At 42.1% G+C, this 23,122-nt stretch overlaps 1 protein-coding gene across 8 annotated transcripts in view; it reads right to left on the bottom strand.

Moving 5' to 3' along the window:
• Positions 1 to 23,122, bottom strand: part of LOC111864481 (disco-interacting protein 2) — a 624,392-nt gene that overhangs the window by 199,171 nt on the left and 402,099 nt on the right. Inside the window, exon 1 of one of the 8 annotated variants that reach the window (XM_033751449.1) lies at positions 14,941 to 16,714. The exons of 6 other annotated variants lie outside the window; for them this stretch is intronic. In XM_033751449.1, coding sequence (XP_033607340.1) covers positions 14,941 to 15,034 — 94 coding nt within the window. In that variant the 5' untranslated portion in view covers positions 15,035 to 16,714. Of the gene's footprint in view, positions 1 to 13,688; positions 13,705 to 14,940; positions 16,715 to 23,122 lie in introns of those variants that run through there. One more of the 8 variants, XM_033751451.1, reaches the window with a different exon arrangement.

The raw sequence follows: 23,122 nt of genomic DNA, 5'->3' as shown, positions 1-23,122 counted from the left end.
TTTATTGTATCTCTGCCACATCCTAACTTACACATCTGAATTATCTCTAATTGTTTAAATGAAGACACACGAGCAGTCATCTCCCCCTCCCCCCAACCAATGTATTCACCTTTCGTCTTCCAATACTCAGCTCTGAGCAATTTGTATGTGTCTGAACTGTAATTCTTCCGATATAGCGAAAATATTTTCGGCCTCATTTCAGGTACACCTTAAGATAACCGTTCCCTCTCCGATCAAAGCAGTACGTCAACAAATTTACAACGTGAAACATTTATGTGTAGATTACGTTGTGTTATACAGGAAATGCTTCACACGGTATGATATACAAAATATATTTACAAGACGTAATTAGCTTGTCGTAACCTTGTACATCTTTACTGTTATCTCACGTGACCTTTGCCTTAACCCTAAAGTCACGCTTATTCTAGAGAACAAAGCATCCTTCATCACGAACACGACATCTCTGGTAGGAAAACAAGCAACACACAGTCCACAACCTCTAATTTGGAACCACTGTAACCAACATCATGCAGTTATCAGTGTCATCGACACTGAAACTCGAAATTGGCCGTAAATAACCTTCATAAATTCTATAGAATAAAATCCGTTTATCTTTGGCGAATGAGTATATAAAATGTCTTACATCACAAATTATAAATCACTCCGTCCAATGTGACCTGTAAGTTTTTTACTACATAAAAACTTAACACCCTTACATGTTTCGGTCTCTGTGGACCATCTTCAGAGGGCAAACATCACCACAAATAGGAAACCACCATCATATAATTTGTTTACACGTAAAGTACGTACACTTATATGTTACATCATATGTCTTACATCATATTATAATTGGCCCCGGGCCGTTCTATTACAAAGAAATGATTAGAAAGAGATACAGAGTCTGGACTTCTATTTTAATAAAAACAACAACAACAACAACACCAATAATAAGAACCTCAATTCACGTCTTCGTTTTTACGTGCAAAATCAACAGCTACAGAGCTGTTTACAGAGTTAGCACAATCGAACAAATACAAAGTGACGGAAACAATACAAAAGCCTACATATACGATACGTCACTACATACATAAGGCACAAGCATATGTATATAACCGTACTGAAACAAAGTGCTGTAACTACCAATTAACCAATTTAACAAGTCGACTGAGGTTAAAGAAACGACTGTCAGACATACTGACATTGTTTTATATTTCATTTCCGGCTAAGGCGCGGCGAAAAGGACAGTCATTACATGAAAACGAAGTACAGAAGGTCATTAAAAGCCTCTAATGTTTTTGACTGGAACTACCAACAGCTTCTAAAAGCGAAGAACGTAATGAAAATGTTGTAAACGTTCCTTGTAAATAATGCCTCAAAATAACGCCGTCTCACAAATAAAGCGTGCAATTTTAAGTTATCCAAAACATGATTATAACTATGAGAATTATGATTTTCAAAGACTCTATTGTAACATACGGTATAAAACATTCCTGGACATGTTCCAGTTTGCTGGAGTCGGTGTCGGAAAGGGAATTCCTAATAACAGGAACATATTCGAATTTCGTTCTGACTTGGCTCATGTAAAGCAACAGAAGCCTCTCTAATGAAAAAAAGTATACAGTAGTAAATCGCATTGGACCTAACAATGTTACAGCATGAGAAAATTAACAATTCACATGCTGATGGAAGTAGGCTACAGTTTAGAGTCAAAACAGACCCCAAGGTCTTTAATACAATCTGTACGGAAAATTCCAGCGTTATATACGACACAGTTAAAAGGCAACACATTAATTTTTCTGGAGAGAGAGGTAATTTTTGTTTTGCTGGAATTAATATTCATATGGTTAGCAGTACACCAGGTTTAAACAGAGTTAATATCTGACAGCAGAAGAAGGCATTCAACGGTAGAGATACTACGACGAAACATGTTTAAATTATCAGCAAAAAGGAAAATAAGAATGTTTTAATTTTTAATAATTAATAAGATAAATAAAAGAAGTCACTGCGACTAAATGTGACGCCAAGAACGCGCACTATTAACACAATATCCTTGAGCCCTTCATAAAAATGGTTTCTTTATCGCAAAAAATGGCTCTTAGGCCTATAAGATTTCGAGAATTTCTACATTTTGAAATGTACGGCCGTGTAGTCCACTGAAAGTCAACCGAAGTTTCGTAGGAACACGTCGCAGAGCTTCATGCTGGCTTCCTGCTTAGCGTATTCTTCGATCCTGAAGATGGAGGCGATATTTTCCTTCAAAACGTCGGTTGACCTTCGACTACACGGTACTATGTCGCTGAAGATAGAAATCTTCATAACCACCGCTGTGAAAACTTCCGATCCTGAAAAAGTATGAGGAACGAATATCAACTACTCTGAAGAAAGCAGTCTTCTGGGATGTGGCACCGTGCAGTCTGCTTGTACCGGTTCTCACGGTCTCTCCGCTTGCGGATGTCTTATTTTTCCTTCTACCCTGAAGATGGAGGCGAAACGTCGGTTAACACCACATCTACACGGTGCCACATCCCAGAAGATTGCTTTCTTCATAGTCACCGCCGTGAAAACCTCAAATCTTACATCAACTGCTCTCTTCGAAGGAGTAAGGCAATAAAAGCAGATATTTTATTTTAATTTAAACGTATAAACTTCACATTGACTTTCAACTAACGTACGCATGAGAAGAACATTTTAGTTTTCAACATTTCTTCACCGGTCGATTTTATTTCACTCTTCGTGCACATATGCACATACGTACGTGTATATATGTATAGTCTACAAATAATATAAAAAACAAACGAACAACAAATGTCAGAACGGAGAAAAACGTATCTTTGTTACTGCCTACATCGACACTCCTAAAAACTAAAAACAATTAAAAAACTTGTTACAATACGCAATCCAAATGTTCTTCAGATGTAAAAGAACAAAAAGACAATTAATTATATTTATTTTGTGAACACAGAAGAGGCCACTAAGAAGACTCACACGCAGACTAGAATATAATAATAAAACTGACCTTAAAGACATAGGACGTGAGGGTATGTACTGCCTTAATATGGGTCAGGATACAGATATAAATGGTGGCCTCTTATGAATGTGGTAATGCGCCTCGAATTCCATAAAGGCGACGACTGACTGAGCGTCGAGTAGCTTCTACAGAAGGACACTGCTCCATGGAACCTTGGGGTGAGGGCACTCCAAGGAAACTGGCAACCGCAATTTCCGAAAATTGTTATCACCTTATATTCTACACATGTTACTGAATGAAGCAACGAAAATTGAAGAAACTGCGTTGCCGTTTTCTCAATTTTTACTGCTCCATTCAGTAACATGTGTTCAACTCAGGCTGATAACAATTAATCGGAAACTGCGGTTGCCAGTTGCCCTCGCCCTTAGAGTTTAGCAAGTACGAGTATGGAACGACATACACGATCGAGGTAATTAGAAGCATCCCCATTGGCCCCATTTGACGTCTGCCCCGTTTCGTGAACATGGAAGGCTTTTTATATTTCCTCAGTATGACCACTGGGTTCCGCTATGAACAACGGGCCTCCTCTAAACTGAAGCCACACCATACCTACACTTCTCTGTGTCATGGATGCAGATCCGCTTCACACTGACTGTTCACGGGCTCGGAAATAATATAAACCTACTTTGCCACCACTTTCAACAATTAATCTAAATCGATAAAATATGTAAATATGCAGACCCGAGCTCCTGGGATAAAGTGATCCATTCGGGGTTGCAGTCTCAAAGAGTCCATTACTTGTATTATACTGCTACTTTATGCAGTCACTACTCAAGCTGTGTTTTCTAAATCTCTACTAAACAATTTCTTACCAAGAAGAAAGCAGTTTTCTGGGATTTGGCACCGTGTATATGTGGTGTTAACCGACGTTTCGGAGGAACGTCGGTTAACACCACATATACACGGTGCCAAATCCCAGAAAACTGCTTTCTTCATAGTCACCGCCGTGAAAGCCCCAAATCTTACAATTTCTTGCCACTTCAAGTTCTTCGAAACTTCGTTTCCGAGTTGATGCAAATGAGCCGAACGTAGCGTAAGAATGGTGAGCCCTCCACCTTCGTATTCGGAAGGCTCCAGTTCGAATCCCTATTATCCTATCTTCGGGTTTTCGTAGCTTTCTAAGTCTCTCAAAGAAACGCCAAGACAGCTTTATTCCACAACCTTCCCAATTCGTAATTCAGTCTCTATAGAGCCTTCACCAGATCGGTGTCAAAAACCAAAGACATTTGTGAAAAGTAAGAACAATGGATTCATGTCAGACCAGAACTAATTCACAGTACTATCTTCAAACTTGTGGATTATAAACGAGGCTTCTTCAGGGTTCATCCTGAGTCCTTGGATATGGTAGGATATTTTCTCGAAAAATTTTACCAACTGGATAATGATGGGGTACAGCACAGGGATTCAGACAATCTGTGAAATCCACTTCTTAACAGCCAATAAGAACCAGTTGTCGCCTAACCACAAGCCAGTCATTATACAGACTACCAACACAGGCTTATGCCTTATGGGCCATCCCGACTTTATGCGAGAAACATCCGATTCATCAGCCTTAGAGCACGCTCGAAAAAACACGCACACAATGTAGCTTGACATCAGTGTTTATGTACCATTTGACGCGAATATTACGTCACGCGTAAATGTTAACGTCTCTAGCCATAACTAAGAACGTAACTCGGCTTGTTCCGGAAGTTCTCCTCTTCATAATAAGAGGTTCGCAGAACACTATAACGAAGTAGACGCACGTTAGAGAATGGAGAGACGGATAGAGCCGACAACAAGATCCCTGAGCAGAACTCACAGCGAACATAAGAGGCACTAAACGCTCCCAATACACAGTGCACCTTGCAGTAAATTACATTACAGGAGTTGAGGGAACTTAATGCTATAGGTACTGGAAAGACGAAGTCAGAAACAACTCAGTCAAGTTTAACTGTTGTTCACTAACTCTTCTCTACGAGTTTATGACAATTGTTGATGGCTGATACATTATACAGCACTTAGGTATGCTAGGCACTACAATTCTGACACATGCCTCAAGTATTTTTTACAGACCCAAGCATCATCTTCAGAAGTTACGAGTGAGGAAACATCAAAAACACTGAAAATCCATTTTAGCCAGCTGTTATAATACACACACTGTTCCCACAGTAATTGGTTTTCTTCTTCTTCTTTTTTTCTCGAGGTGGTGTGAGACTGAGTTCACTAGGAACGTTGGCCAGTAATTGGCGTATTGTACAAGCCCCGGATGACAGATGAAGATGAATGTGGAGCAGTCGATGAAATGAGAATTTACAGGAGAAACCGAAGAACTCGGAGAAACCCTGTCCCAGTCCCACTTTGTCCACCATAAATCCCACATGATCTGACCTTGGTTCGAACCCGTGCCACCGAGGTGGGAAGCCGGCGACTAATCGCCTACGCTATGGCAACGCATGTTCCCACATTAGTCACCATGACAAAATATGTTACCAAGAAAACACAGTTCAGTGAAGAGGACTGCATTCTTGATGAATGCTGAAGTAAACGCACAAAGCACACTTCGGCACGTATTTGGTGTTTGCAACATCCCATCTCAAAGCGAGGTTCCATAACGGATGTGTCGGTTGTCTATGATCAATTTCAAATCACTGGGTATTGTAATTACAATGTTCCACACTTCTCTACACAACACTGACAAAGCAGTGCGAAACAAAGATTTCTGGTTTCGTCAGTGGTTGGAACTACGATTGTCATGAAAAGGTTCAATAACACGCCGCACGTTCTATCACTGTTCACAGACGGTGTGTGAATGCATAATATTACGTGTCCATGAAGACCTGGCGCAAGAAATCTCTTCAGCCCTTGCTGGAGGTAAATTTAATGTTATGTCCACATGATGTTTCAAGGAGTTGGATATACTTCCGTCTACATTACCTACAAACTGATGCACTTTTGTTATTGCATTCAGCAGGGGTAAGGGTGGCCATTCGCATGCGCAAGTGAACGGCATACACGATTAGTACAGAAAGGATTACGGCCCCAAAAAGCACGAAGAGCTTCGAAGCAATGTCTTATTATTATTATTTTACTGCAATTGAATATTCACCACGTGGCAGTAGAACTTACACTGATACAGACAAGGAAAGTCTATAACATAAAGGGAACAAAGTACAAATACCNCTGAAGATGGAGGCGATACGTTCCTCCGAAACGTCGGTTAACACCACATATACACGGTGCCAAATCCCAGAAGACTGCTTTCTTCATAGTCACCGCCGTGAAAGCCTCAAATCTTACACCTGAAAAGATGTTTGAGAGATGTAGGTGCAGGTGTGAATATTAAAACGAATCTTCAAAAAACGGGGTGTGACTATATGGACTGGATTAATATGGCTCAGGACAGACAGTGGCTCTTGTGAACATATTGTACTAATGAGCTTATCTTTACAAAGAGCGCCTTGACCTTTAAACTAACTCTATGGACTTGGGTCCTTCTTCAGAAGCCGCCAGCCTCTCAGCTTCTGAAGAATTTCCCAGCATCTTAAGGAACTCGAAGGTCCATTACAGTGTTCACAAGAGCCCTCCACTGGGCTCTTGTGAACAAGGTAATGAACCTTCAGGTTCCACATGCTCTTTCAATACATACAATGTGTACAAAAGGTTACACTTGATGGCATTATAACTTTTTATGCAGTAATGATCCTTAGTGTTTCACAAAATAAGTTGAGCCATCCATTAGGTTCTCAAGATCTGTTCCACAGTCATTTTCGGGCCGGTGGGGTGGGGGGGGGGAGGTTAGCTAGCCTGGTCGCTCAGCTGCATTCCTCATTTTTAACCACCCTTTTAAATTACGTGGGAACCCTCCAATGCCCCAACCTGAGGATGGCCACGGTTGCCATTCTGAAGGGGCTATACAATATTTCACTAGGACTCAAATGAAGCGATTTAGCCTATCAACGGCTTACCACCGAACAGTTAAACATTACACAATTAAAAGAGTATGATTTACTATCAAGGGAATACGGATAATACTAACCAAAACCGGATAACATAGAACATATGTAAATCGTGGACTTGAATTGAGCAGTAAATACATCAATGAGTGAATAAATCGTTCGGTAAACACAATGAATGTACAGACGTACAAAGTTCGAAGGTAATTCTATATGTTGTGGTTAAAATATACGCAGCTAGCCCGAATAATTGACTACATAATTAGGTTATCGATCAATATGATAAATTACTGCATTGACCTTAACATCCCTTAAGCTAATCATGCAAGAAATGCAAGTCAATACAAAAGATCAACATGAGCAATTATCCAGTGAACATAAAACATTAGTGCTGGAAGTTTACTATGTACGTACCGTATATGCAGAAGTAACTTACACTGAAGGGCCGCGCCAAAGCTCAAGCGGTTAGTCGCTTGCTTAGCGCCGCGGAGGCCCGGGTTCGATCCCGGGTCTGGTCAAGTGGGATTTGCGGTGGACAAAGTGGCGCTGGGGCAGCCTTTCTCCGAGTACTTCGGCTTCCCCTACCAATCTTCATTCCACCAATTACTCCACAATCACCCTCACCTTTCATCTGGGCCAGAATTGCCCGCAGTACAAGGGACTTAATCCCACCCCACTAGCAATAACAAAAAACATAGACACCAGGGTTAGTGAAAAAGTGAATTAAGTGCACGTTACAACAAACCCAGAAACCGCTCTCGAGAACTTCGGATACAGAGACTTGTCTCCTGATTACACCAATAAACAAGAGGACCACAGACTTTTTTATGAGGGACAATTTTAAAAAAATAGTGTGTTCATTCCTGTGTTGATTTCACGTACTCTCCATCATAAAACTATGCAGGCCTACGTACGGTATGAGAAAGAGATTAGTACCACAATATACATAGTATAATCTGCTATTCTGAACTGAAAACACGTAGGTCAGTCAAACACAATTTGTTTCGCTCAAGGAAAGCATTCATTCGTTATTTTGAAGACCGAACTTCCCAGTATTGATAAATTTATCTCCCTCCTTATGCACTTAATTGAAGTGTTCACGACACAAGCCGTCCTCTGAGAGAAATTACGAACCTACGAATGAAGAAGCACCAGTATTTCAGGACCATAGCATGGGTTCCCATTGAACCTACCCTGAAGTGTGGCCTAATCGTTTGTATTTGAAAATGGGACCTACGTGAACGCATGAAATATAGCCCCATCTCACACCAAACCTAACCACAAAATGACCCTGCAGAACGAATTATGTATTCACCGGACTGGATAAACCGATCCGGGGAGAGACAGCCATCTTGTAGAATTTTAAATTTTAGATATAGGTCTGTTTGGGGAGGTAAGGTGTTTTAAGTCATGATTCCATTCATGGTCAAATATTCTCAGTGATGTGTCTGTTTTAGAAGGGACGGTCTTGAAAAGGGAGACAAGAATTTCCAAAACATTAGTGACAATCATATCTTAACCACGATACTACGTATAAACCAATAAACATTGATCGCCGTGAAAGCCTCAAGTCTCATACATGAAGCAAAACATTCACAAAAATATTACCATTAACCGATAACAGGGTGCAATATCTACTCAGCTGTAGACTGCGGCATACGGAAACGGCCTACAGTAGCTGTCTGGTTGGACCAACAGGCCCGGCTTCATTCGTCAGCATACAGGTGTCAGCTATTTAAAATACCTACACCATACGTAAACAGAACTACGTTCTGTTCCTTTCAAAGCCAGTTTTAGTCTCCAACAATACCGGAAGCGACGTATCCGCTGGTACCGGCTGACCAAGCCGTCACAATGCTCACCCGACACCAACCTTCGCGGCAGACGATCCTTATGTGGTTTCAACTAGCACACGGCACAGGCAGTGATGATGGTAGCATGACAGCTTTTTTAAGTTTCGTAAGGTGAGGTACGACTGAGTCCACTTGGTACGTCGGCCACTGTTTGGCCTATTGTACCAGCCCCGGATGATACATGATGGTGAGCGTCAAGTAGTCGGTGGAATGAGAATTGGCAGGTGAAACCGAAGAACTCGCAGAAAACCTGGCCCATCGCCACTTTGTCCACCACAAATCCCACATCACCTGATCTGTGCTCGAACCCGGGCCGCCGCGGTGGGAAGCCGGTGACTAACCACCTCAGCTATGTCACGGCCTTCGCATGACTTGACTGCCAGTTCAGATTCTTGCCGATTCTACGACGAGTTCATGGCACTGCGGTCTCTTAAAGAAAATGCGAGTGATGGATCAGATTCCTCTGGGTTCGGACGCAGGCGACCGCCTCCATACGTGCAGAGTCACTACAGAAGATTTAACACAATCGCAGACAGCCGAGAGGAAGCGTTCCTCGAGAACAGGGGCTGAGGGAGAGGACAGCAAACCTTCGCCGCAAAAACACTAGCAGAGTATGTAGTGTTACACACAGCCTCGTTCTTGGCTGAGCATATTTCGACCTAAAAAGAAAGAACGCAATAGACGCCTGAAAATTCATAATAATAAGCGTCATTATTTGTACTCTTCAACACATACTATGAAGGCTATCAAATCAAGGGAATGAGAAGAATCAGGGCATGCAACACGCATGGGAGGATGAGGAATGCGTAAAGACCGAAAGGAACAGGCGACCTGAGAGACTTGGAATAGATGAGATGATACTAATGAAATTAAGGAAACAGAATACGGGGGTGTGCAGTAGAGTCGTCGCAGACACCAGTGGCGGCCTCTTGTGAACACACGGTAACGAATCAACGGAATATAAAAAGGCGAGAAATTTCTTGGAACAGCTAAGCGACTATTGGCTTCTCAAGAAGATCTCCACTCCAGACTTACTGAGCGTATCAGAACCAGGATGTGGAACGAAATTAGCACGGACGTTAAGGATTTTCTTTCAATGGCTCTTCCAGCCCATTCACGGCCGAGGCCTTTTCTTCACTTCCGTAATCATTTTTCACAGGCGGTAGGACCCCTGGACGAGTGACCAGCCGGCCGCAAGGCCGCTACCTGGACAACACACAAAATAAACGCATACACACACCAAACATCCGTGCCCAGAGCGGGGTTCGAACCCACTATCCCAGAGACGTTAAGGATATGTAGCCCAACAACTATGTCGACTCGGGGACCTTGGGTCGACTCTACAGTGTCCAGTTCATATTTGGGAGTGATGTGGTTCGAGTTTCAGTCAAAGGTCTGTTTTCCGGAGGATTTCGTGACGTTCCTCTGTTGCAGGACAACGCTGGGAGGAAGTCCCTCACCTTCGCTGCTTCCTACATTCGTTCCAGTTCATTATCATTGTCTCATTTCATTCGACGAGGAATACCTTTCGAAGTCTATACAGAAGCATTAAGCATGCTACGATCCAACCGACAAGTGATTAAAACACCATTAATAATCTAAAAAACTGAAGAGATTTCGTGATACTTGCTGTCTAATGAAAAGATGCTCAATTTATGCGTACAGGAACCCCATCGTGACTGTTTCCAGGTTCCTGCAGAGGCATCATTAATCACCCCACTCAAGCCTGCAGAACAGGGAGCAGATATACAATCAGAGAACTGCTCTTTCCGTAATCTTAATCTGCTCCCTCCGAACTCTCCCCATGCAATGAAACGAAGACAAAGCCAGATACGAATCCTCAGCTGCAGAGATAAAATTCATAAGGTGGACCGCAAAATACGAACTACATTACAAAAATAACCAAGGTATTGTGAATTCACTAAATATATAACCTGCATTGACCGAATACAGAAGGGAACAGATCTGCCAACTTTAGAGGATGAAAACGAGTCTCCAAATTAATGAAGACATACAAACCCACTGTACTGGGAATGATATGGATTGAATTGATCTGGCTCAGGATAGGGGCCGCTGGAGGGCTCTTGTGAACATGGTAATGAACTTGCGGGTTCCATAAAATGCTAGGAAGTTCTTGAGTAGTTGCACAATTGGCAGCTTCTCAAGTAGAGCTCAGCTCCATGAGTAAGTACAAACCTACTGAAACAAGTAACCAACAACGCCTGTTGTTTATTCGACAACTGAGGTCAGAAAAGGGCTGAAAAACGGAGCAAATCCTTGAGCGCCTACCTGCCTGCCTGCCTGTAAGATGTCTTCCTACAACGTAATTTCTCGTAAGCCATATACTTATTTTCGATATAAAAGTAAAACTGTAATATGCAATCGCAAATTTCAACATGACTAAATACCGAAATTTGAACTTACTATTGGACACCCGTCACTGTACGTATACTGTTCACTATGACGAGTCTTACAGAAAAGTCGACAAGAAACGGAAATAGGGGAAGAAACAGGTGTAAATAATTTATAATACCAATCGATCGTACGGTACAGGACTGAAACAGTTAACAAAGAAAGAGTTTAACTCATATTTGGGTGACGGTGTGTTTATATACATTCAGGAGAACGTGTGTCTTAAACAAACCGAGAGCTTCCACAACCAAACCTGATCAGTTCAGGAGAATTTTTATCCTAAAACAGCCAGTGTTACTTAACCTACGTACAAATTGTGTAAGATAATGGAGGTCTCACAAATTAAACTTCACAGAAATCCACTCGCAACATACCTGACATAAACATCAATGAAACGTTCGAGATCGGGGAACAAACGTAGTATTTCTCGAAATTAGCTTGCTCCACATTATATGTCATAAAGTTAGTTCGGGAAGGGCCGCGCCATAGCTGAAGCGGTTAGTCGCTGGCTTCTAACCGCGTCGGCCCGGGTTCGATCCCGGGTCTGGTCAAGTGGGATTTGTGGTGGACAAAGTGGCGCTGGGGTAGGTTTTCTCCGAGTACTTCGGTTTCCCCTGCCAATCTTCATTCCACCAATTGCTCCACAATCACCCTCACCTATCATCTGGGGCTGGTACAATACGCCAGAAGTGGCCGCAGTACAAGGGACTTAGTCCCACCCCAATTACTTACTTACTTACTTACTTACTTACTTACTCATGGAGCTGAGCCCTTCTGGAGAAGCCGCCAATTCTGCAGCTACTCAAGAATTTCCCAGCATTTCATGGAACCCGAAGCTTCATTACCGTGTTCACAAGAGCCGTCCATTAGTCCCTATCCTGGGCCAGATCAATCCAATCAATACCATCCCATATCTCTAAGATCCATTTTAATATTGTCCACCAACCTACGCCTTGGTCTTCCCAGTGGTCTCTTTCCTTCTGGCTTTCCCACCAATATCCTATACGCATTCTTCGTCGCCCCCATTCGTGCTACATGCCCTGCCCACCTCATCCTCCTTGACTTGATCATTCTAATTAAAAAAAGTTCGGGAACATGTCTACAGCGCAAGAGTTCTCACGTGTTTGTTGCATATGCGTCTCGGTAACAGTGAGACCTACGGCTGAAGTGTACTGAGCATGACGCGCGCGCGCGTCTGTGTGTGTGTGTGTGTGTGTGTGTGTGGGCGGGGGGGGGTATTCTCGCTATATATTTTGGTGGGTATACGTTTCATTCCGAAAAAAATATTTAGTGAATTACGTTAGGGATACGTGCAGAAACGTACGTCCTCATGTCAAGTATCTGTTATTGTTGCCAGATATTAACCAAAACTAGAATGTGTCGACAAACTTCTGTAAAGTTAATGAAAATATCAGCCGTCTTATAATTATAAATTTCGGAACGACAGACAGTCGTGCCTACGGCAATAAGCAAATTTTTGCAAACTTTCGTCCCGAACGCGAGGGAAAGATAATGCTGTACCTATGCCAAAGGGAAGCCGAGATAAAGCTGCACACATCACTCGCTTCGTCACTAGGTCCATACACAACTGAGATGTCAGCTTCACATTCCGGCCGATCTGCTCCCGGGAAAAGTCATCAGCACCCACTCGAAGGGTGCCAGAATCGGTATGGATGAGGTGACGACAGAACCGAACCCCGGTCTTCAGGCCCGCAGCCAGATACTTCACTAATTGCGTTACTGTATCGAGTTAACACGGTTTACGCCTTATATATAATAAATGTTTTAATGAATTTCAATGTGTTTAAACACATATATATATATACACACACTCGATACTGGCCTCCATTAGTGGGCGAGCTATTTCTACAGCCCCGAGTACGAACTGTAACACAAAACTATAGCATCTGGCTTGCTCAGCGCCAACTTTCGTAACTTCCGCAGTCTTCTATCTTTATATCTGGAAACTTAAAGAAAAAAACAACACATAATTCCGTTCAATGGCGCTCCTTTATTTTCATCGGTTATAAAGAAATATTCTGAATCTACTTCTCTGCGAGGAAAACTGGACCAAGAAATTGTCTATGTAACATTTCGAATACATACACGTATTCTGATTCGAAACACAGACTCAAATGTAAATCAATCAAGAGAAAACTTCTTTAAGATTTCAATTCTACGTAACTATTAAAGTGTCTGACACGTAGGTCACATCTACAACAGAGGGGATATACTTCCCACGAATCGTTCATCTGTAAAGTAACGACTTCTCCAGTTTTAAATACAGGAAATAATTTCAAATCCTAATATAATGATACGAACAGGTTAGCGTATTGGCAGCCCTAATAACTTGATCTGGTTGATGACCTTTCGAATTTCAAACAGGTTACCGATTATCCTGAATACAGACGTCCGTATTCCTCAATCTTCCCAAAAGAATGCTATGATAGTATGCCATACCTTAAAATAGGCCTTGATCAATCCTCCCAAAGCCTTCTATGAAGTTCTTATACATCGTTAATGTTATATTTTAGCGTCCTGTTGCACTGACTCATGTCCATGATTTATGCTAACCGTCTTACAGTCTTTTGCACTACATGTTTCAGCACTAATGTGCCATCTTCAGGTGCGTTTTCTCTATGCACGTCTAACTACTGCATTGCATGCCCTAATGTCTTCATATTAAAATGACTAAAATACATATTTGTCAATAATAATAATAGATTTTAAATATTATTAAATTCTTATATATCATTCAAGCTCACCATCTCAGGCGCTACATAACCTCTACAATTGAAACACTGTCGTTAAAAGACCTAAGAATCAATTATTGCAATCAAAGTCTTTCGGCAATTAACAAAAACTGCAGTATTAAAGGCACAAACAAAAATATCAGCTACACAATTCAAGAAAACTAACATTACGTTTAATCGCAAAGGATTGTGGAAATTCTATGCACTAAAAACACTGAAAAATTCTTTGCTAACTACAGTCATCTTCAGTATGCGGTATACAGGAGATCAATTTATATGCGCAGATACTTAAAAAATCACTAATCTTGCAATGGCCGAACACCGCAACAACCGCCTCAATTTCTCGCACACCATCATATGCAATGAGACTTCGCGGAAGTTATCTTTTCAGAACCAACGTTTTGTAAGAGAACCTTGACTTACAGTGACGTACCGTGCCCTATATCGGTCCAGTCTGTTAGTGGTGACGAGAGTTCCAATGTTACCACGCTTCTCGATGTAGAATTCAATCGAAATTTCAAGGAAGAAACTAAACAACACAGAGCAGAGTACCTCATACTAAAAAGAGAGCCGCTCAGCTTTCTTTTCTGAGTTCACAAGAGCGCAAAACTGCACCTTACCCAGACACAGCACAATTCAGTTCCTCTCTCTCGCCCTATCATTTTAAGGTCATTCTTAATAGTACTATCATCCACATATACCGGTCTCCAAGCGATATCTTCCTTTCAGGCTTTGCTACCAAAATGTTACATGAATTTCTTACTTTCCCGCACTTCTACATGCCCCACCCATCTCAAATTTCTTCGATTTGACCAATGAATAAACGTTTCTAAAGTTAATATAACATATAAGCCACATAAAACTCATTCGAAAAAGGCGTCTATGTAAATTTCCGTTGCATGAATGAAAAGTTAGAAGCAACCTGACCGCTTAACATACAATATAGGCCATAATCTTACCAATTGTAGGATCTTCGAACTGCTGAAGCCAGACATATAACTCCTCCAGATCAACAACACTTTGCTTTTTGGCAGCCTCCTCGTCATCTTCCATCTCGAACAGGTTGAACGGTTCACTCACTATAGCACAGAGTGAAAGACGCTTGAACACTTGTTACATGCACTTGACTCACATACTTGTACTCTGGAGCCACGTCACAGCTGGCCTCACTCACACTTCGTTTTCCTGTCCCTAAATATCCATAACAAGAGACAGGCAATTCTGTGCTCTCGCTCAATGACTCAGGAGCCACAGCCGAGCAAACGGTCCGAGTCAAGTTGAGTGGGTCTATCTTGCGTACCACATGACGCAATCAGCTAACAAGTTGTCAAGTTTTCTCGGGTTACTGACATCTGGTTTATAAATTCGCCTCCCATATTCCAAATAATGAAAAAAGAGGCAACGTCGCTGTAGTAAATTAACGATGTGTCACTCACTGGCATTATGTCAGGGATGACATAACACTTCAAACATCTCTTCCGTTAACGACTAAGATTAGAGGGAAGGTGACTACAGAAAGGAAACAGAGTTCTTGTTTCCATTTCCTGTACCTATAGGTATGGGATGTTGGCATGAAAAATGACAGGGTTAACACGTATTATGGGAGGAAAACGATATCACATTCCAAGAAATCGATGTCGGTAACGACATAATAAAATTATGCTGTTACTAAAAATGTTAGGTCTTTTCACGTTATACACATCCAGCGTTCAACTGTTTAAACATTCATAAACGTCCCCTTCCAGACTTCAATTGGAAGCACTTCGTAACAAACACCTTATAGTCATGAAATTAACTTTCCGAATGCGGGTAAAGAATTAACATTTCAGTCAGAAAGCAACGCTTCTATTAAAATTGGCGAATCGTATGTACTTGTACACCTCGTTTTAAATTTTATAGCAGCGCGAAGTATATCACAACAAAGGATATAAGCCGCAAGATCTCATGATTAGATAAACAATTTTAAGATTTAATAAACAAGGTTAATGTGAATAATACATCAACGTTTGATTGTTACCTCCGAGAAAATACACCACGTAATTGATTATGAATTTATTCTCACTGTGAAATTAGTACATTACAAAAAAAAAACTATCTCGCTTAATTACGTTCAGGAAAACTCGTTTTGACTAAGGCTCAACTGAAAATAACTACACTCTCTGGACGTAGTGCACAGTTCTTTAATGTTAAACCGGGTGGTATATACGATTACCACTGCCCCTTAAAGCATTACGAGGACACACATTGGGATTTAACGAGTACTGGAGAATGACCGTGTTCGTTCATGACGAGGAATTTGTTCACTCCGGTGTCCTGCGTGACTGGATGTGCTTCTGGTTGCTCTCGCACGGCACAATATACAGTGCACTTAACACCACGTACAAGCCCAAACGAATCGCACGCTGCCGCACTGCCTTCCGCACAGTCAGGCCACACTGTTCTTGGCATCCACTAGCATCTCTACACACGATACAATCAGCCAAAGCATCCTTGGCTGCCGCCCAATGTCTGTCGCTGTCACCCTGCTACTCACAACAACTGGTCAAGGAACTCTTCCTGCACTGCACAACCAAGTTGTCATAGCCCTGTCTTCAGTACAGATATGGGTCACGCTGCTTGCCGCTAGCAAACAAGTGTTCAATGTCTCAGAGAGCCAGAGTGCGGGTGCGTAGCGACATGATTCGTGGCGTCGAATCCCGGCTGAACTGTTACACCGTCACCCACTAGCTTCTGCTTTCCTACTGCCGCTGCAGGCAGAGCGACAGGCTGGGGCGCATCGCTCTCACACACAACTCCAACCGGCGTCAAACGGTGCGCGGAGCGCGGCGGCGTGCTACCAGACTCACACAAAAGTACAACTGCTGCTGTAATAAACCAACTTCCTGTCCCGTAATGAACGGCTTTGCATTGATTTATATTGAACAATCATCGCAATCCTGTCAGGCTAACAAGAGGTCAGTATAAACAATGACGTCATAATGGAGTATTGAGTGTCAGAATGAATACGCAAGCGATCATTTATTATTTCAGGGTGGTCCCTCCGAATTACGTGCCAAAAATCACAGCCGGAACACTCTTTATCGATCAGCCATTCCTCATCTATGTAACAATATTGTTCAGCTGCTTGTTTCATGTACGGTAAAATTAAATGCCCATGTTGAATTGGGAAGCTTTTGGAAGGAATGTGTCGGAAATGGCTGGGTGGAAACACAAAGAAAACTCAGCCAGAATAGCTGGAAATCAGGTAAAGATTTGAACCTGGGACCTCTCGACGAGGATTAAGAACGCTAACCACTCTATTGCGACGTCCGGCGGAATTACTGCTGCGCTGTCCGCTAGAAACACAAGGACTTCCACGCAGCAACCAATTCCTGCCTTTGTTTGTATGCCCGTACCTGCAAAATAACTTGAATTCTCCACCGGTAAAAAAATAAAAGGAATTTAGTCTGCAATTCTGCCATGACAGGCCCAGCCTACGGCTTCGAACCAATCGAACACTGCAATCGCAATCCCACACGAAGCATTCATGTATGTGGGCGAATAGGCAGAAGGCTTGCGACGGGCCAATCCCCCATCCAAGGAGACCTATAAATTGTCCATGGATCCGTAAGTTCAGAACAGGGCAGAGGACCTCCTCATTAAAAGGTTTGAGATGTATGAAGATGGCGTCTAGGGCACAAGAGTTGCGGTTCTCGCAGCGACAAGTACTCAGACTGGGATATTCTGGGTTGTAACATTCTGTACTATTCTAAATCGATACTAATATTTCGGAAGAATGTACCGCCTCCATCTTCAGAGTCAAAGTGAGTGGAATGAGGATGCCATGGGCGGTGCTCATTGGTAACTTCCTATTGGCCCAGACGGAACTCGATGTTCCTCCCTCGCCCCAAACTCTGATTCTGAATGAACGTCATTCAAAACCACAGTTTAGGTTTAGCTTATTATGTATACGACTTTAGCACATGTATGATTTTCATTCTGATTTTTATTATTTTATTATTTTCTACTGTTAATTTTAACCAAAGTCTAGTCTAAGTTTTGTCTAGACTGTGAATTGAATAGAAACTAGCTTGTACGAACCATTTATAAAAATGGGAATGTTAGTTTTGCAGTTCAGTAATAGTATGTGAAACTTGAACCACCTGAAGATGACCCATTAGAGGTCGAAATATGTAGTGCGTGCTAAATAAACAAATAAAGTATTGTTGCGGTGACGATAAGAACTGTACATGTCCACTACCGATATAACTTGACCATGTTCTCTCTCCAATTACGTCAACCCTAAATTCTAAAGCAACATTCTCTGGAAATTTTTATGAACTATTAACACAGAAATGGTGAGCTAAATTTAAGTTTCAAGCAACAAAGTTACAAAATACGTACCTGCATGCACTTGGGTTTTATAACTTAATTTCAGTGTTTTGTATAGCACATAAATTTACGATAAAGGCGAGCAGATCAGTGGATAGGAGGTGGATGCAACTGATTGAGGATCATCGTGTTAGCGGTGATGAAACTCCCGTTTCTACTACCAGAGAACAAACTAATGAAGAAATACTGTTACGGAAATATTCAATTAAAATGCGACCGTATAACTGTATTCTTACTTTACATCTAAAACAGTATTCACAAAGCCATGATAAGTAAGTAAGTAAAAAAAGTAAAGCTATCCCTGTACCAGACCGTGAAGGCCCATAGGGTTGTGAGACGTTGAGGGTCCCACATTATCTAGACAATCGGCTCAAAGATGGCGGTAAGGTTGTCAGCCTTACGCGCCGGCCGCGCTTTACTCCCCAGGAAAATTATTTAATTAATTCCTGGTACTCATTTCTGTTAGAGGCTGAGTCGACCCCAGGGCCATAGTGCGGCTGGAAGGATTAACTTAATTGAAAAAAAAATCCAATGACCTCATCGGGACTTGAACCCGTGACCTTCCGGCTTGTAGCATAGCCCCTCAACCAACTACGTTACCGCGTGCCTCACGTCGTAAGAACAACCGGTTAAACACCACACCGTAAAGAACTATGAGGAAATAGAGGTTGACCTCGGCACTACTTGGAAGTGAGTGCTAACCTCACGCCCCAGCCGCTTTACCCACAGGAGAAACAGCCCCTGTTACCCATTGGACAGGAGGCTGGGTACCCCTGGAAGTTATGGAGAAAAGAAATATTATGACCCTGCCGGGAATCGAACCCCGACCGCGTTGCCCTAGCTATATCGACTGAGCTATTCTGGCTCCTAAAGCAGGTGGTACATGTATTAATCAATGGGCTTTAAATGGTTAACGTCTAACGATGGAAACCTGAGGAAGGCATCATACCCTTACGTGTCACGTGTTTCGGTGCGGAAACAAATGAAGGACGAATGACAGGTGAGGATCTCTACCGGCTGGATAATGGAGCACAGCCGCGCCTTCCTATTTATTTATTTAGCGCAGTTCTTCAACGTTTCGCGATCACGAATTGCTAGATGAGCAGCGACTGACATCTCAACCATTAGTCTATACTCATAGGCTACTACACTGCTATCTTCTGTATTTCTACACACATATATGGCCGCCTAATCACATACCGGAAGCTGAAGTTCTTGCCGTTATTTCATTACAAGGTGCTTGCAAAGTGCTGACGTGCAAGATTGATAAGTTCTGGAGAGATATTTAGTCCGGTAATCAAGAGATCCCGGAACGGAGGCCAGCCAAATTTATTGAGATCTCTCGCAAGTTTTCTCAAGCACACGTTAGGTCATTACTTTACAGCAGACCTCGGTCGCTTCCGTACTTCCTTCACACTTCATCGTACATATTCACAATCCATCAGACACTAAGCAACATATGCAGCCGATAGAGCGCCGCTAATAGACCCTATATCTGATGTGTCTCAACCACCACGGTCCCGAGACGCAGAGCGGTAGAGTTTATTGCAAGATTCTGAATGCAGGAAATTCCGTACATTCATTTCGTTGTGCGGCAGCATTCAATGTTACACTGCAACGGGGTATTGTATGCCCTCGTAACTCAACGGGTATCTTCCAGAATAATCTCAAAGCAGTGTGAGGAAGAGTCTGGGTGTCTGCTTTATTCCTTCCTTACACAAAATGACAAAAATAAGCGCGCATCGTACTTTATCGGTTTCCACAAAAGCAATTCAGCGTAGGACGACTCCATGCAGCATGGTACTTACATAACGATTAGAGTTTTAACAGTACAATAAATTAACATCAATGTAATGGATGGAGGCAGTGTTGTATATACCCTACTTCATCTGCTCTTGTCGAATGAGTAGTGTATACCCTAGCCTTATGAAAAATAACGTAGGCCGGAAGAAAATAAAACATCTAATTCCTTTGCTCTTGCTGTTATTTTTTAATTTACAGGAAATTTTCCTTTTTTTTTTTATTGCTAGTGGGGTGAGACTCAGTCCCTTGTACTGCGGCCACTTCTGGCCTATTGTACCAGCCCCAGATGATAGGTGAGGGTGATTGTGGACCAACTGGTGGAATGAAGATTGGCAAGGGAAACCGAAGTACTCGGAGAAAACCTGCCCCAGCGCCACTTTGTCCACCACAAATCCCACTTGACCAGACCCGGGATCGAACCTGGGCCGCCGCGGTGGGAAGCCAGCGACTAACCACTTATGGCGCTGCCGGACATTACCTTACTTATTTTTGTTTCTGTTCTAGGCCGCAAATACTGAATTTGCACCTAGAATTCTTGAACATCTGCGGCTAAGAAGATCTGTATTTAACATTACTTCTGTGCAGAAAGAGGGGAAATTGTCCCTGTTCTTAACTAACTAAGCACTACACCATGAAGACGTATAGGAAAGTGGATGTATAGAGCCATAAGTTTTCACCTCAGCACTAGGGAGGTGAGTGGTCAGCTTCACACCCCGACAGCTTTACTCCCAGGCAGCCATTCTATAGAAGGTTGGGTGGGCCCCAGAGCCGGTCTGGACGATCTGGAAGAGAGAATATTCTTGACCCCACCAGGACTCGAACTCCGACCGCCCTTAGTCGTCCAGCCCGTAGCCAGTCGCTATACCGACTGCGCTACCCTGGCTCACACTTCTGTATAGATCAGACTGAAAATAAAATACTGCATCTATTATTTTTTAGTTCTGCGTATCACTCACTCATGAGTTGAGCCCTTCTGGAGAAGCCGCCAATTGTGCAGAAACTCAAGAACTTCCCAGTATTTTATGGAATTCGCAAGTTCATTAACGTGCTTACAAGAGACTTATACTGGTCCATATCCTCAGCCACATCAATCCAGTCCACTCCATCCCATCCTATCTCTCTAAGAACCATTTTAAAATTATCCACTCATCTACCCCTTGGTCTTCCTAGTGGTCTCTTTCCTTCTAGCTTTCCAACCAGTATTCTATATGCATTCATCTTCTTCCCATTCGTGCTACGAGCCCAGCCTATCTAATCCTACTTCACTCGATCATTCTATAATTATACTTGGAGAAGAGTACAAATTATGAAGTTCCTTATTATGTAGTTTTCTCCAAACTCCCGTCATTTCATCTCTCTTCTGTCCAAATAATCTCAACACCCTATTCTTAAACACCCTCAGTCTATGTTCCTCCCTTAACGTCAGAGTCCTAGTTTCACACCCATACAGAACCACAGGCAAAATTATAGTGTCCTATATTCTAATGTTTATGTTTTGGACAGGAGATGAGAAGACAAACAGTTCTGGACTGAATGGTAGCAAGCATTACCCGAGTTCAATCTCCTCTCAATTTCCTCCTGAATCAGATTTTGATTTGTTATAGTTGCCCCCAAATATCTGAACTGTGCCACATTTTCAAAGCATCTGTTGGCTATCTTTATATCATGATTTTGACATCATTAAACTATAAATTAAACATTACTTTTAAGTAAATTCAAAGTTAGCTCGTAAGTTTTCCCCATGCCATCGTAATAATAGACCCCCCCCCTTTTCACGTTTACCTTCGTATACGGGTTTCTCATGGCTACAGCACTGCACGGGGGCAAGGAAGAGAGCAGGGAACATATTTCGAGTAACCCACACGAGAATGCATCTTTTCGTTCTTGTTAGGCATATATTTTGCCGGAACCATTTTTGGGGAGGTTACATTGACTTTCTGCTAGGTTGCCATTCCAAGCATAAGCTACAATTTTACATCAATTTACCATATTAACATGATTATAATGATGATAGCATTTCCGGCAACCGGAAACTTCGCTTCCGGTTATTTTATCAGAAAAATGCGATTTATCATATGATGAATAACGATACTTACTATCTTACACAATTCGCGATACATAGGACTGTATGACACAGGTCACATACAAAGTTTCTAGAGCGGTGCAGATCCATTTGTAAACTAGCCTTATTTTCTTTATTTTATACGAAGCATGAGGTGTGTTAATGAAGAAAGCAGTCTTCTTGGATTTGGCACCGTGTATATGTGGTGTTAACCGACGTTTCGGGGGAACGTCGGTTAACACCACATATATACGGTGCCAAATCCCAGAAGACTGCTTTCTTCATAGTCACCGCCGTGAAAGCCTCAAATCTTACATGAGGTGTGTTGCTTCCATAATGCCACCCACGTCAATATAATCCTTAAATCAAGGCTCAGAATTTTATGAAAGTCGGTATGAATGTCATGCTACTGTAGGTTACCAAATATGTACTTTCATAACTCAGGTCACTTTCACCAACAAAACATACACAACGGCAACAGAACTACTGAAGTGGGTGACGAAATTCTGGAGAGTATAATACGCAGGTAACTTCATTTCAATTTTCAGCAGAACTTAAAACCGTCATGTGTCTACATTGAAAAATCGTCTCTTCTTTGTTCCGTCTAGTAGAGTTGAGGGTTTGTATCCCGATTACGATACATATATTCGTGAGTGTACCGCATTGCGCTACACAGCTCCCCGTCCCAACAATTCAGTGGTCCAGAAATGCAGAATAAATAAGACTAAGATTCTGGCCTGAAGCAGAGGGTTTAATGACACTAAATCTTTATGTGAAATCAACAGTGCCACAAATGAGGAGCTGCTGGAAGGAAACTTGTTAGTTAATCAGGGCCAGCTTTTATACTGAAACAACACACGTGAAATTTAGCAAAACCTTTATATTTTAAATTTCAGAATTTAAGG

The sequence above is a fragment of the Cryptotermes secundus genome, unplaced genomic scaffold (assembly GCF_002891405.2).
Source record: "Cryptotermes secundus unplaced genomic scaffold, Csec_1.0 scaffold737, whole genome shotgun sequence".
In the NCBI taxonomy this organism is placed as follows: Eukaryota; Metazoa; Arthropoda; class Insecta; order Blattodea; family Kalotermitidae; genus Cryptotermes; species Cryptotermes secundus.
Note: the sequence above shows the minus strand (reverse complement) of the source record. Positions and strands in the feature narration are given on the sequence as shown.